The sequence below is a fragment of the Pimephales promelas genome, chromosome 8 (genome assembly GCF_988280905.1).
Source record: "Pimephales promelas chromosome 8, fPimPro1.hap1.1, whole genome shotgun sequence".
Taxonomy (NCBI): domain Eukaryota; kingdom Metazoa; phylum Chordata; class Actinopteri; order Cypriniformes; family Leuciscidae; genus Pimephales; species Pimephales promelas.
In genome coordinates this window covers 31,111,601-31,127,059 of record NC_142776.1, presented here as the reverse complement: position 1 = coordinate 31,127,059, position 15,459 = coordinate 31,111,601, and the positions used below count along the sequence as shown (strand labels likewise).

The following is a 15,459-nucleotide window of genomic DNA, read 5'->3' as shown; positions in this document are numbered from 1 at the left end:
GAAGACATACACGTAAACAATGATGGAAACACATTTTCTGAATAAATCCCTTGATGCGAGACAAAACACTTTGCCTCAACAGAGGATGTGATTGGATAACTGGACTAACCAGTGGACTATTTTCATTGCACAGCATCTCAAATGTCTGAAATGTCTGAGTCAAAGTCTATGATCAAAATAGTTGTGTTTAATTACCTCCCAGAACCGTCTCAAAGATTCCCAGATCAGTCTGAAATATAGTGCTTGAGTCAAACGAACATGTCCTTATTTCTCATGAGAGACCTTGGCAAATCTGTTTTAAGTTAGGTTTCTGTTTAGCATTAAACATTTATGCTCCCCTCTAATTCTTTGTAAATCCTTCATAGGCTACAAAAGAGCTGCTGTGTAATCATCTCTACTGCAAGTTTGCTTAAATCCCGTCTCTAAACCATCTGCTCCATTTACTCAAGCTTAATAAAGGATTATGGCACTGGATTATGGGGGTCTTGTTAACAAACCATGATACTACAGAGAAGGCTTAGATAGATACGTATTGCTGAATTTTACAATACAAGACTGCAGTTCTACTGGATTTCTGCTCATACGGTCCTCTTCAGCCATTCACTTCGCTCTTGGTATGAAGTCAAGAAATGTCAGCGCTAATAACTCTGAGATGATGCAGGAGGGAACCAGTGTGGGGGAAGGAGGCCAAACACCTGGCACACTTAGAGAAATAGAAAGAGAGAGAGAAGCACTAATGGGATATTAATAAGCCCTTTATGAGGCTGAAACTACATTACTGTTCTGGCAACAATGTCCACTATTACGAAAGCAGTACAATGCTTGAGCTGTGTTTAAATTGACTTTTGTTTATAAATGCTTCTTTAAATTTGTGCTTATGGTGGTTATGTTGGAAAGGATCGTATTTATGAGTCAAACTCACATGAAGCAAATACGAGTGGGAAGCTTGTGATTTTACTTCAAGCCCAGAGTTTATGAGTTTATATATAGGTATTTAGCAGCGACTTTTTCAGGCCTTTTTATTGACAACAAAATAAGCTTAAAATAGCATTGTAATATAACAATAAAATATGTAACGATCAAAATTAGTTGGTTAGTTCACCCCCCAAAAAGAAAGAAAATTCTGTCGTGAATTACTCACCGTCATGTCGTTCTAAACCCGTAAGATTTTCTTTCATCTTCCGAACACAAATGAAGATCTTTTGGATGAAATCTGAGAGATTTCTGTCCCTCCATTGACAGATACGCAACTACCATTTTGATGCTTTAAAAGGTTCATATAAAGAGATCGTAAAACTAATCCATATGAACTGAGTGGTTTAGTCCAAATTTCCTGAAGAGACACAATCGCTTTATATGATGAACAGATTGAATTTAGGCTTTTATTCACATTTAAACATTGATCAGGGAACATAAACAGAAGCTCAACTGAACCTTCTTGACACGCGTGAACAAACCTCTTGCGTAAACTCAGACGCGCTGTGTAACACGAGAATGAAGCTCATTGGTCTTCGCACATCAAGTGAACATGCTTGAGCTTCTGATGTATGTTGATTAATGTTTATATGTGAATAAAAGCCTTAAATTCAATCTGCTCATCTGATCGTGTCTCTTCAGAACATTTGGACTAAACCACTCAGTTCATATGGATTAGTTTTACGATCTCTTAAATTACGACTACTCAAAGTGTCAGTTGCGTAGCTGTCCATGAGAGTACAGAAAGATATATTAATTTGAGTTTCCGAAGATGAACGAAAGTCTTATGGGTTTGGAACAGAATTTTCATTTTTGGGTGAATTATCCCTTTCAAAAAAAGAAGAAAAAGAAAAAAACACCTGATGCACTTTTTTGTTATTCATTTTCTAAAAATAAAGTTTAAAAACTTGCTGTATTTTTGTGTAGTTATTTGAGAGAAGGCACACCGCCATCTTTTTTCACGAAAGTGACTTGAACGCACCTGACGTCGTAAACACGACTTCCCAGCTCGTAAATACGAACTTCCCAGAAGGACTTTACTTGAATACATCATTATACTGAATGGTCACTGTGCTGTAGTTGTTCAGGTTTTTAGAGCTGCTGTCATTACATGCCAGTTCAAATTTGGGTCAGTGGGCATTGGCAAGTCAGTTGTGAAGAAAATAATTTTTGTTTGTTTTACTCTACAGCCAGATCGATATACAAACAAGTTAAGGGACACTTAATTGGCGAAACTCCATTCTGAAATGAAAGGTCTTACACAGTCCACATACAGCGGCCCCAAAGAGTATTTCGACACTTATACTTGCTTCAACTTTAGACTTTTTTATTTCCCATGGGGTATTTGAAGGTCACATTAAAACTGTTGTATCAGGTCTTTAGAATTTATTTTAGCTGCTTTTGAAATTCCTGTGCATAGATTTGATTGTTTTATCCTTGTCTCAGAACAAGACCTTCAATTTATAAATATGAAAAACCATAATAGAAATAAAAAAGTTAACAAATAAAACAATGAAAATCTAAACAAAGGGTGAACTAAAGAAAACATTTCCATATTTATTGCGAGAAAATTATTTTATTTATTTATAAAAAAAATATCACTTTTGGTGCATAATTTACAATCAAGCTGTAATTTGTATACAGAAAGTGTGAAATATTTAAGTGTGAAATTAAAGTGTGATATTTTTGCATAAAATACTAGCTAAACCATTAGCCATAACAAGAGGCTGTTTAATTTAAAAAAAACAAATTAAAAATGTAATTTCCATCACTGAATTATTTGAAGTGTCCATAGTCAAAGAAACACCCATAAATGTATGCATTATATAAAATAATAAGTTACTGATAATTAAAGTGTCCAAACAAGTGAAATATACCATATAGTATTTAAAAATGGGGAAAAACAATATTTGTGTAAATATGTGATGTATAAATGTATAATGTATAAACATTTTAAGATGATCCTTATGCAAAAATATTTGACATTTCTACATTTAAGCATTTAAATGAGCTTAAAAAGCTTTTCATGATTAGTAATCCCAACATTTTTTCTTTTGTCAAATCAACTTAAATAATTTATTTAGGTCAGATAACATATAATTGTGAGTTTCTGATGATCCTCCTTCATTGTATTAACTCACTTTTTCCATTTCAATGAACTTAAAATTTTAAGGCAACCAGGTTACTTACTTTTAAAAGTTAAACCAACAATATTTTTTACAGTGTAGTTTAACTAAAATGTGAACATATATGAACTATACCTGTGGTTACTCGGACAGGACAGAGTGGAAATGACTTCATATCCATGAAATAAAACTCAACTTGACACCAGTTTCTTACAATTTTAGCTATAATCCTTCTTGTTTTGATATTTTGTGTTGTGATACAGTCGTGACATTATTCGGACATTTTCAAGTTTGCCTGAAGTGTACAAATACTTGTTTATCATTTGAATACCTACAAGTAAAGCAAGGTGGGACATTCTTACAGTACAAAAAGAAAGAAATTAGTATTTGTATCTGTTATTACCAGCACCCTTTCAGTTTCATATCCAAATTCTGAGATCGAAAAGCTATTGATTTATCTTTTTTGAGTTTTTTCAAAATTCGTGTTATCACAATTTGGACAGGCAGGTCTTTCACATTCCTTGCCGTGCGTAAAGGATGTTTTCAACCTATTCTCCACCTTGAACTACCGTTCCTCGCGCTCAAGGACGTTTGCATGTGACGTTGCAATCCCTGGCCTTGTGAACCAACACCATTCATAGCTTCCCTTTGTCATTTTTCCCATTGCCATTTCAGACTCTTATGAAGCCAAATATTGAAGAAGAAAAAAAAGGGGGGAGTGGGGAGAAAAAAACACCTTTTGTGTGGCGTGAAATGAAATTTGGGTCTAAACAGGTTTAGTGGCCTTGGGAATTATTGTAGGTTTTGTCGGTCAAATTATTATTATTTATTTAACAAAACAGTATATTTAAGGGGATGTTAAAATTCGGATGTGAGGTGTGTGTCAGTTAGGTGGGCAGTGGGGGTTTGACTGTATTACCTTGTGTTTTCTTTCTTCCTCCATCTCTTTCGCATATAAAGACGTGACTCACTGATAACAGTGCTTATAAACCATCCGTCCCTCATCGGAACAACTGAGACGCTACCTCTTCACAGTTTGGAGTATACATACATAAACTTGCATATTACGTGACAACCCTTTGTGATCTGTTGGACATTGGCACCGGAAGAAAGACAACCTTAAAGTGGTTATTTTTTTCCTTTTTCTAAGTTTGTAGTGCTTGGATTCCCCTCCCCAGGGGAGAGAAACCTGTGACACCAGCGTTTGAAGACCATGACATCCAACATTTCTTTCTTTCTCTGCCTGTTGTTGGTGTCTCTGGGTTCGACTGCAGTCATCACCGGGGTGAGTGACCCTTACAACTTGCAGGTCCAGGCTGGTGGATTGAACACTGTAGAACACTAAATTATTTCTTTTGTTTATTCATTCCTAATAGTAATATTGTTTGGAAATCACTGTTTGAGTGTCAAATTTGATTGAATTATACATTTCATTTGAGGTATTTCTTTACAATTATTTACTGCATCTATACATTTTAAGTGCCATCGATGTGTAAGTTTTGAGGTTGACCTTTTTTTTCATTCCACTATGTAAAACAAATTACAGTATATTTAATTTCTGCAGTGTAGAACTATCATTAGAGTAAAACTGAGTTTATTATTCATGTATGTTAGATAGATAGATAGATAGATAGATAGATAGATAGATAGATAGATAGATAGATAGATAGATAGATAGATAGATAGATAGATAGATAGATAGATAGATAGATAGAAAATGCTGATTATTTTAACAAAATAAGAGGGATCATAAAAATTGCATGTTTTTTTTTGTGTACTGCCCTGAATAACCATTTTCACATGTATACATTATGTATATTATTTATATTTATTTATTTGTTTGCTTTTGGTTCAGGAACAATAGACTGTTGATTTTTTTCTTATTATTCATAATGCTCTTTTTATTAAACTTATTATAGGAGTCAAGTCATTCGTTATCATCAAGCCTCAATCTTACAAAAGTTTACCATGTTAATTGAAAAAAAGAGGATTTGCTGGTTATTATGTATCAATAGAAAAGCAAAAAAAAAAATGCATGGCAGATGATTTCATAAAAGGTACAAAACATTTTTTGTTAATCTTGACTATCTAGAAAACCTTTCCTAACAAAAATTTGACCAAAATCCATTTGCTAAAGGCTATTAACTCTAATAGCTGATGTTAGACTGTCGTTTAGACAAATCAAAGCTTTTCATTTCACTTTTAGCATGGCATGTTTCCAGCTTTTAGTGCACACACAATTAAATAATGTGATGTAATAACAAAACAAGACATTTAATACTGCACTGCACATATTCATTAGGGATGTACAATATTTCAGCCACCATATCGGTATCAGTCGATATATGTTTGGTTTGATAATAAAATGGGCCGATATATTAAAGCCGATAAATAATGGATTTTTTTTCCCTTCAGCTTAGACACTTCAGATGCGCACTGTTTGCCATAATGGTTTTAAATTGCTTGAAATAAAAATAAATTAAAATTATATACAAATTTGGATTTAGATTTATCGGCCAATTTATCGGGTTTTGGCTTTCAAATATAAAGAATGATCAGTTATCGGTGGCCGCAAAAATTTTCATATCAATGCATCCATAATATTCATACATGCATAAAATTGCTCGTTCCTTACCACTGTAAAGTTAAACTCAGAGCATTTCTAGGGTCAGCAGAGATGCCGTGCTGTTTGACATGAATGTGTTAAGATGCTCAAATGCATTTCCTTCACACCTGTCAGGACAGTAAAGCCTACAGCGCTCTCCAAATATGTGAGAGTGCTGTCAGAACACCCCAGGCCTAATAGAGATGGAGGCATGGCATTTTCAAACACAACGAGACCATCTTTCTACACGGCCTGTCAGGGCAAATCAGAAGCATGGATCCATGAGAGAAAATCCTATGCCACCCATGGGCTTATGCTTACTATACATAGCTTAAAAAATACATTGTATGGTGGATGAGGTGGACACACTGATATGCTTGCTTGCTAGAGTCAAAAGAGGACATGTTGATGTATTTATAATGAGACAGAGCCCTGAGACCTGTGTGTGTGTGTGTTTGTAGGCATGTGAGAAGGACTCTCAGTGTGGAGGTGGCATGTGTTGTGCAGTCAGCCTGTGGATCCGGAACCTGCGAATGTGCATCCCAATGGGTCAGATGGGAGAAGACTGTCATCCAATGAGCCACAAGGTTCATTTCCTCACTTTCCTCCTCGCATTCATTATGATTTTTTGGTAACACTTTACTTGAAGGGGTGTGCGTAAGACTAACATGACACCTTCATAATGTTATGAATATGAAGGAAGTTTTATGCATGTTTGTGACAACTGTCATTAAGTGTCATTTGCTCAGTTATGACATTTTTAATGCAAATATGACATTGCTTGAGATGTCGTTGTTATGACACCTTGACATAAACCAATACATCATAACCTGTCAGAGTCTTAATCATGACAACTTGACATTACTAAGACAACACAACCTGTCATAAACATGACAGCAGATTAATTCAAACTTAAGAAACCACCTAGCTTTATTGGTTAAAATTACATTAAACTGTCAGGTGGTTGGTTTTGACATTGGCTGTTATGAAGCCATTATAACTTTTTAATGACAAATTCAATTAGTACCACTGTAGTGGAGATCACGAAAAATATTCATGACAGTTATAATGGCCTCATGACAGCCAATGTCAAAGCCAACCACATGACAGTTTAACTTAATTTTATGTCAAGTTGTCATGACAAAGACACTGACAGGTTATGATGTTATGGTTTATGTAAAGATCATAATAAAGACATCTTAAACAATGTCATATTTGCATTCAAAATGTCATTATTGAGCGAAAGTCACTTAATGACAGTTGTCATAAACATGCATAAACCCTACTTCATATTCAAGACATAAGACATGGTTGTGAAGGTGTTATGTCAGTCTTATGCACACCCCTTCAAGTAAAGTGTTACCGATTTTTTAATGTTTCTGTTTTTTATATTCTTCCATTTCTATTTAGGTGCCATTTTTTGGGAAGAGACACCATCATACATGCCCATGTCTGCCCAACCTAGCCTGCATCACCACAGCCGATGACAAGTACAAATGTCTCCCGCCATTTCCTTTCCAGGAGCAATACCTGTGATGAAGATGCTTGATCACTGAATGTTTGTATAAAGTGTATAGTTGTAAAAGTGTTTTAGATCTATTTATTTAATTTATTTAATCTTCATATAAAATGAAGAGAAAGTAAGAAATTTGAAATTATAGAAAATAAATGAGGTCATAAAATGCAAACAGTATTGGCAAAATGTCAGAATATGACCTAAATAAATATTTCCATTGCACAAAAGGTTCTTTATAGTGGAAAAGGGTTCTTTAGATCACAGTAAGAGAATGAAATGGTTCTTTTAGAACTGTTTGCTGAAAGGTACTTTGTGGAACCAAAAATGTCATCGCTGCGAAAATCCACTTTTGAAATATTTTTTTTTTTAAATTGCCCCTACATGCTTTTTTGAAAATCACCTTTCATGCTGTGTGTAATATAACTGTTAGTGAATGTAAAAGGTCATAAAAGTTTTAAAGATCAAATTGCACAACAAATAATGTTATTGTCTCCTAAAAGAAAGAATTGATTCTGAACTGCCGAAACGAGTCCTCAGTAATTCCAGTCTGGCTTCCTGTTCCATACCTCCTTAACAATGCCAGCCTAGTCTTCATTGGCTTCCCACGAACAACGTCTACTTTGACCAGCCCTCAAACACTGTAGTTGTAGCTGAGGCCTGGAAGAACTTGGTTTGTGTCGTCAGCACAAAAACGAGTTTTCAGAGCTGTGAATCCACTTCATTCTAAGCACTACATGCGATTCTCGCGCTGGAATTGATAAGCGGTAGACCAATCACAACAGACTGGGCTGTAAGACCAATCAGAGCAGAGTAGGCTTTTGGAAAGGAGGGGTTGAATCTTCGAACAAACCATTTTTAAACTCTTTGAGAAATGAGATGATGTGCCGCGTATATTATGAGAACTTTCAAGTATTTTTTGACTTTGGATGTATGTAAACCTATTGTAGGAGACCTCCAAAGCCCTTTTCTAACAAAATTAGAAACCGTGGTAACACTTTACTTAAAGGGGTGTGCATAAGACTAACATGACACCTATGTTTATGACAACTGTAATTAAGTGTCATTCGCTCAGTTATGACATTTTTAATGCAAATATGACATTGTTTGAGATGTCTTTGTTATGACACCTTGACATTACTAAGACAACAAAACATGACATAGCAGATTCATTATCAAATTTAAGAAACCACCTCGCTTTATTGGATAAAATTACATTAAACTGTCATGTGGTTGGTTTTGACATTGGCTGTCATAAAGCCATTATAACTTTTTAATGACAAATTTAATTAGTACCACTGTAGTTGAGGTCACGAAAAATATTCATGACACAGTTATAATGGCCTCATGAGAGCCAATGTCAAAACCAACCACATGACAGTTTAACTTCATTTAATGTCAAGTTGTCAAGACAAAGACACTGACAGGTTATGATGTAATGGTTTATGTCAATATGTCATAACAAAGACATCTTAATGTCATATTTGTATTCAAAATGTCATTATTTAGCGGTTGACACTTAATGACAGTTGTCATAAACATGCATAAACCTGTCATGGTTATTAATGTGTCATGCCAGTCTTATGCACACCCCTTCAAGTAAAGTGTTACCGAAACCTTTAAAATCACATAATGGGGCACTATTGTGAGTCCAGTATCAGATTATAATTCTACTTTTATAAATACCATGGTACTAAATGATTACTGTATTTATTTGCCATAGTATTTACAGTACATGACACTCCAAGGTACTTCAAATAATAGTGGCATTACTATGGGACAAGAAAATGTGCTACCTACCATGGTACTGTTTTGTAATACCGGTATATATATTTTTGGTGCATTTATCTTGCTATTTGACAGTAGATATAATGCAAATCAAATAACAATGAATATCGATTTAATTCCTGTTATCACAAATAACTCTATTTAAAATAACTGGTTTAAGTATCCAAAATACATTTTGTGTAGATTAGTGTTTGGGCTTATAGAGGATGTGTCGACGCACTCGGGCAGTACTATTCTTAAAATGCTTACTCTAGTATTCCTCACTTCAGTGTGTCATTGTGAAGGAAGTGTTCTGGGAGTGGGGCCACTGTCACTTTATTTCCTCTCCATTGATTGCAGCACTGAAGAACACTGAGTGCTGGAGCTGGAACACTGTGAAAACCTATCGTGTCTTTGTTAAAAGAACAAATATAAAAACTCTTCTGTAAGTTTTAAATAGGCTTTCCCTTTTGAAGAACCCTTTAAGTCCACTAAGGTTCAGTCGCTTGAACAAGATAAAGCGTACGTCGCATCCATAAATTGGAGAGAAGCTACACTGTGCTGTTGCATGCATAAAATATTCATGGCCTGCTTTTCAAGTAAATATGTCTTTCCATCTGACTATAACTGCTGTTTTAATGCACTAGATGGAAGGAGGCCAAAAGGAAGGCAATATGTGTGGTGCATCTCACACAAGATGGAAATGCAGGGCAAATAGAAATGCTACCATTCTGATCAGCATGGCAAGACAGAAACTGCTCTAGTTTGATCATATATATATAATTGATCAATACATTGTGTTAACAGCTCAGCAGATTGTGGCCTATGTCTATCTCTCCTCTGGGCCTTCCATGGGCCGTTTAAATAAAACGCACCAATTAGCTGATGGAGCTTTTCATTCTATTGCTATGTAGAATGATCACAACATGAGTCAATAATGCAGTTTCTCTTCGTGAAATGAGCAGTTTGTGTTTCTTTCATGTTAGGAGGACAAGAGGCTCTAAGAAGGAAAATTTAAAGGGATAGTGCACCAAAAATTGACTCACCCTCTTGTCATTCCACACTGAAAAAAATAATATGCTTTATCTAATCAATAAAATTGTGGCAACATATTACAAGAAATATTATTAATTAAATTGTACAAATTAGAATTAATTAGAATGTATGTATGTATGTATCAATTCTAATTTGTTCAATTTAAAGTCCCCGTGAAATCAAAATTGAACCTATTTATTTTGTTAGCACATATTACTAGTCTTGTGGTGAACAATTAATCCGTGCAAGTAAATATATATTTAAAAAACGTTTTACCTTGGTAATCTTTAATCAAAATCTGAAAAGTTACTTCCGGTCTGGAATGGTTTCTTTTTCTGATGACGTAGGTTTCACAACTTGGGTGGGGAAACGCTTAACCACTCCCCTCAAACCATTAGTTTGCTATGAGCGAGAGATGGAGAGGAGGAGCGCTAGAGTAAAACCCTGCCCTCTGTTCAATATTCCGTTTCACTTGGAAATACGTCACAGCACTGGAGAAAAATCGTTTGCAACTTCCGGTTCACGGGGACTTTAATAAATAATATTGCTTGTAATCTGTTGCCACAATTGTATTGATTAGATAAAGCATATTCATTTTTACAGTGCAAACCTGTATGACTTTAATCCTTCTGTGGAACACAAAAGAAATGCCTTGAAAATCATTAGGGTCCAAAACGTGGTTGAATTAATCATTAAAATAAAATTGGTGAGATATTTGTCAAAGAAGAAAGTCATGCAGGTTTGGAACAACAGTGATTTGTTTTAAATTATCCTGTTGAATGTATGTTTTCCCTCACTGCAAAAACAATTTTGTATAAGTTATACAAGATTCATCTCATTTTTAAGTGAATTTAAATGAGAACTCCTGAGCAAAATGAACCTTTGGTCTAATAAAACATGTGTACCTAGTCAATCGTTCTCTGAGATTTGTTTTCATGATAATCGAACTAAACTGTTAAAAAATCGAACTAAAGCGTATAATGCTAGTACTGGTGGCATTTACTAAGTAAAAAGAAATCGCTAGTTTATACTACTAACAAGGCTCAAAATAGCCCCACTCTAATGCAGTAACATAATGAGGGTCCATACATGCAAAACGAAGCATTGACAATGACAACTTAGTAAATGGACAGACCGTTTAATAAGAAGATATTTTATAAAGACAGTTCACTTTGTGTATACAGACAGGAGTCATCTTAGAAAATGGTCTCGATAAGTCGATCCCCGAAAGCCGTAAAAAATATTTTCAAGATTTGTTATCACAACATATTTTCTTTTGTCAAATCAACTTTAAAATAATTTATTTAGTTGAGATAACTTATTATTTTGAGTTTCTGATGGTTAAATTAATTTACTTCATTGTATTAACTCACTTTTTCCAGTTCAATCAACTTAAAATTTTAAGGCAACCAGGTTACTTACTTTTTTAAGTTAAACCATCAATTTTTTTTACAGTGTGGTATAAACTAGCGATTTCTTTTTGCTTAATTAATGTCCCCAGTACTAGCATTATACGCTAAACAGTTTTTAGAGATAAAACTCTTTTACATTCGATTATCATGAAAACAAATCTGAGAGAACGGTTGACTAGGTACCGATGTTTTATTAGACCAAAGGTTCATTTTGCACCGGAGTTCTCCTTTAATGCAATTTAAGTTGAAATGACTTAAACAACCAAGTTGATTGTACTTAAAAAAATTCTAAAATCTTTTTTTTTTTTTTTTACAGTGGTTAGAATTATTTATAGGCTGTAACTACATACTCGGTTTGGGTGGGATGTAATGTAATAATTTGAGAAAAAAGCAATAGTTGACTGCTAAGCTAAATATTAAGGGCAACACGTCACCTTGAATGTATTCCCTCTTCAGGTATTTCCTGCTTTGATGTATAAATCAGCTCTCTGGAAGGCACTGTTTACATTTAAAGAAGACAAATAATCTTATTTCACATCTCTAGTGTCCTGCATTCATTCTGTCAGTGCAACACGCCAGATGACACAAATGGAGTCGTTCTGAGGGGAGGTTCAGGAAAAAAGGGCTCATGTATTATATAACTGTCTGTAGGATGGGGGGATGGAAACACAACCAAAATCTCCCTGGATGAGTGTGTCTGAAGCATCACATTACGGCTAATGAGATGGAGGCTTAGCACAATATGTACAAAAACCACATGTTTTACAGTACGTCCGTTTAGTCTGACGCGGCAACTTAATCCCCTTTTAATGCCTTGTTGGCCTTTTGCTTGCATTTGTCCTCACATTTGAATCATGTATTGCTTAAGCACACCAACACAGTACATTTATAATCATTTATTTTAATTAAAATACAAATCATGGTCTGACCCATCAGCCAAATTTGCAGGTGTCCACTGAAAACTATTTTCCGGCATTTAAACGGACTGTGAGAGGGAATTGATTTATTCACATTTAGTCCATGTGATTGTAAAAAACCACTGGCCATTATAATATGTTCACACAAAAAATTCATAGCAAATATATTACATATTAGTTATAAAGAGTTCCAGAATATAAATAAATCATCTTTTTACATTATTTACATCGATATGTGGATTGCATAAAAGTGGATATGGATCTTCTGATATGCAACGTTGGTCTTTTTTTACCTCTTACTGAAAGAAAAGATCACATGCTACAGTGGCCCCCCCCAAAAAGTATCAGAACATGTTAGAATGCATTGCATTAGATAACAAAATATCAAATGGCATTCATTTAATAAAAATAACAGCACATTAATGCAACAAAACTCAACTGGGTTTAAATAGGGGAGACGGGAGAGTGTTTTAACACAATCAGAGTGCTCACTGTTATACATGATTCTGGCAGCTGTAATACTTGATTGATGGTTATGATGAGGCAAACGTCTATGTTTTATGCATTTGTATATATGAATGTTTGAAATTTGATTATATTTCATATTTTTTCATGACAATTATATATATTTCCCCATTGTTTCCCTTTTTGGCAGTTAGTGATGGAGGTGGCATAATCATGATTTTAAACAAATATATCTGATTGCCACAAGAAATGAATGCACAAACGTTAATTATATAATATACTACATTACACCCATTCCCAGTAGAAGGGTGGCTTGTTAAATCAGTAGGCCTACTTGTAAAGTCAAGTAAAGTTTGTACTTGACATGAATTTATACTGTTTAGGGAAAAGTATGAGACTTTAATTTGAAGAAGACAAATATGGGGATATTCTAATCAAAATATGACGTTTAAACACTCCCCGGTCTCACTAGTAGCCTACATGTTGGGGCCACTGAATGTTGACGAGCAGGTAAAAACAAGTGAGTCGAACACTTCAAATCACACAGTATGGCTCCATGGGTGTTTGTGTAGTCAGGCAACACGGCAAACAGGCTCGGAATCTCATCCTCAACTCCTTATTGAATATGAAACATATGATGGGATTCGCCCCCGCTTGGGCGAACGTCAACCACACGGCCGCGGTCAGGAACACCTGAGGAAGCGCGTTTCCCTTCACAAACACCCGGATGTAGCACGAGACAATGTAAGGCGCCCAGAACAGCAGAAACGCCAGCGTTATCATGTAATACATCTTTCCAATCCGTTTCTCCATCTTGAACTCGTCCAGCACGAGCAGCCTCCGGTTGGCGTTGTGCGACGCTTGTCTGATGCCCACCAACGTCGGCGGCGTCGGACCGCGTCCAAACCCCGCGATCCAGTTGGCGGCGGCCTGGCCCGTCGCGCCAGGTCCGTGAAAGGTCCAGTTCTGGCTGATAGCCGGAACCAGCTGCGCGGGTTTCATTTTACGGTGGTCGTAAACAAAACACAGCATTTTGACGTACACGACGTGCGTCGTGGCCACAATCACAGCCAGCATGAGCATGAAGCCCAGCGTGTCGTTGGCTTTCACGTACCTGTGCTCGAATACGCACTGCTCTTCCTCGCGAATAAATTTGTAGGTCCCGACGTCGAAGACAGGTGGAAATGCCATGGCGACTGAAAGCGTCCACACCATACATATCACCGCGACGCATGTCCAAAGCGTCATGCGTTTGGAGTAGAATCTGTGGTGCGCGATGGCCATGTAGCGCGTAACGCTGACGCAGAACAGGAGGAACGCGATGTGGAAGCAGAACAAGACGGCCATGAACGCAATGATCTTGCAGCCGAGGATGCTGTAGCTCCATAGGGAGCCGCTGTTGATGGAGATCATCACGAACGGGAAGCACACAGCCGAGCGGATGATGTCTGCGACGCACAGGTCGAGGAGGAAGTAATATGGAGCCTTGTGGAGCGAGCTGTCTTTCAGCACCAGCACGGAGAGCACGGTGTTGCCGAGCAGGCTGATGCAGGTGATGAGCCCCAAAGACGCCAGTTTGACCGCAGACGCAGTGATGGCATAATTCTGGAGCGAGGGGTTGCTTCCCCCTGGATCACTTGTGTTCGCCATCTGTGCAAGCACAACCCAGCCTGGGCTTTGTAATCCGACATTAAGCAGTCCTGGTACCCCAGTTTGATATACAAAATATCAGCCGTCAACAATCAGTTGAGTCTTTTATATGACCATACCTCTAGCCGTTTGGAGATCCAAGACATCGTTTTGTTCATGTCAGCGACGCACGATTCTTCATTCCTCAAACCAGATGCTGGGTAATCCATTATTTGTCGAAGAAAATACACCCTAATAAACACGTATCCGTCTCACTCTCCATTGATCCCATCGACGATCTGAAAATCGCGCTCGTGTAGGCCGAAAACAACCCAAGATGCTTCATCAAAACATTATTTTTTGAATAACCAATAACAGTACGTACGCATCCTGTCTAATGTGGAGATCGCGGCGGAGCGTGTAGTCGTCTTGGTCTTGTCTAGTGCGTTCTTGTTTGGGGGGTGAGTATTATGGGAACCTCCGATGACAGCAACGGTGGGTCCGTCTGGAGAGCGGTGCGATTTTGACAGTCTACACTGGAAGCAGCCGATGACGCCTCGCGACGCGTCGCGCCGCAACGGCTCGAGGCTGTCTACACTGAAGCTGCGCGTCATCTTGGGACGTTCGCTTACGCGGTCCAATCAGCTGTTAGTTCGATGACTTAGACAACAGTTAAATAAATGTATACATCTTTATATAAAGCCTGGGCTACTTTCTATAGATAGCATAAACGTCTTTGTTATATGCATATCTGTAGCATAGGCCTACTAAAATAAAATAAAAATATTTTTGCAAAAGACTAAAAAAAACAAATGAACTGGAAAAAAACAAACGGCGTAATGAAACGGCGAAACGGCCAGTTCTTTATGTTAAATCCATCGCTATTTGAGAAGGTTAATTTACATTAATTCAACAATGATCAATTAACAATTGTAGTGGCACATGAAATTAAATATGTTCGGACACTTAAGCCACACTTTTAATGTCTGAGTGTCACTGCCTTATAGCTTATAGA

At 36.7% G+C, this 15,459-nt stretch overlaps 2 protein-coding genes across 2 annotated transcripts in view; one reads left to right on the top strand and one right to left on the bottom strand.

Annotated features, from left to right (window-relative positions):
- Nucleotides 1-7,606, top strand: part of prok2 (prokineticin 2) — a 31,504-nt gene extending 23,898 nt beyond the window's left edge. Inside the window, exons 4-6 of the mRNA XM_039664786.2 lie at nucleotides 4,252-4,386; nucleotides 6,168-6,293; nucleotides 7,117-7,606. Coding sequence (XP_039520720.1) covers nucleotides 4,315-4,386; nucleotides 6,168-6,293; nucleotides 7,117-7,242 — 324 coding nt within the window. The 5' untranslated portion in view covers nucleotides 4,252-4,314 and the 3' untranslated portion in view covers nucleotides 7,243-7,606. The remainder of the gene's footprint in view (nucleotides 1-4,251; nucleotides 4,387-6,167; nucleotides 6,294-7,116) is intronic.
- Nucleotides 7,607-12,314: 4,708 nt separating this feature from the next.
- gpr27 (G protein-coupled receptor 27) lies at nucleotides 12,315-15,042 on the bottom strand. Its single transcript, XM_039664784.2, has one exon. The coding sequence runs from the start codon at nucleotides 14,463-14,465 to the stop codon at nucleotides 13,350-13,352; it is 1,116 nt and encodes a 371-aa protein (XP_039520718.2). The 5' UTR covers nucleotides 14,466-15,042; the 3' UTR covers nucleotides 12,315-13,349.
- Between the last annotated feature and the right edge of the window lie 417 nt (nucleotides 15,043-15,459).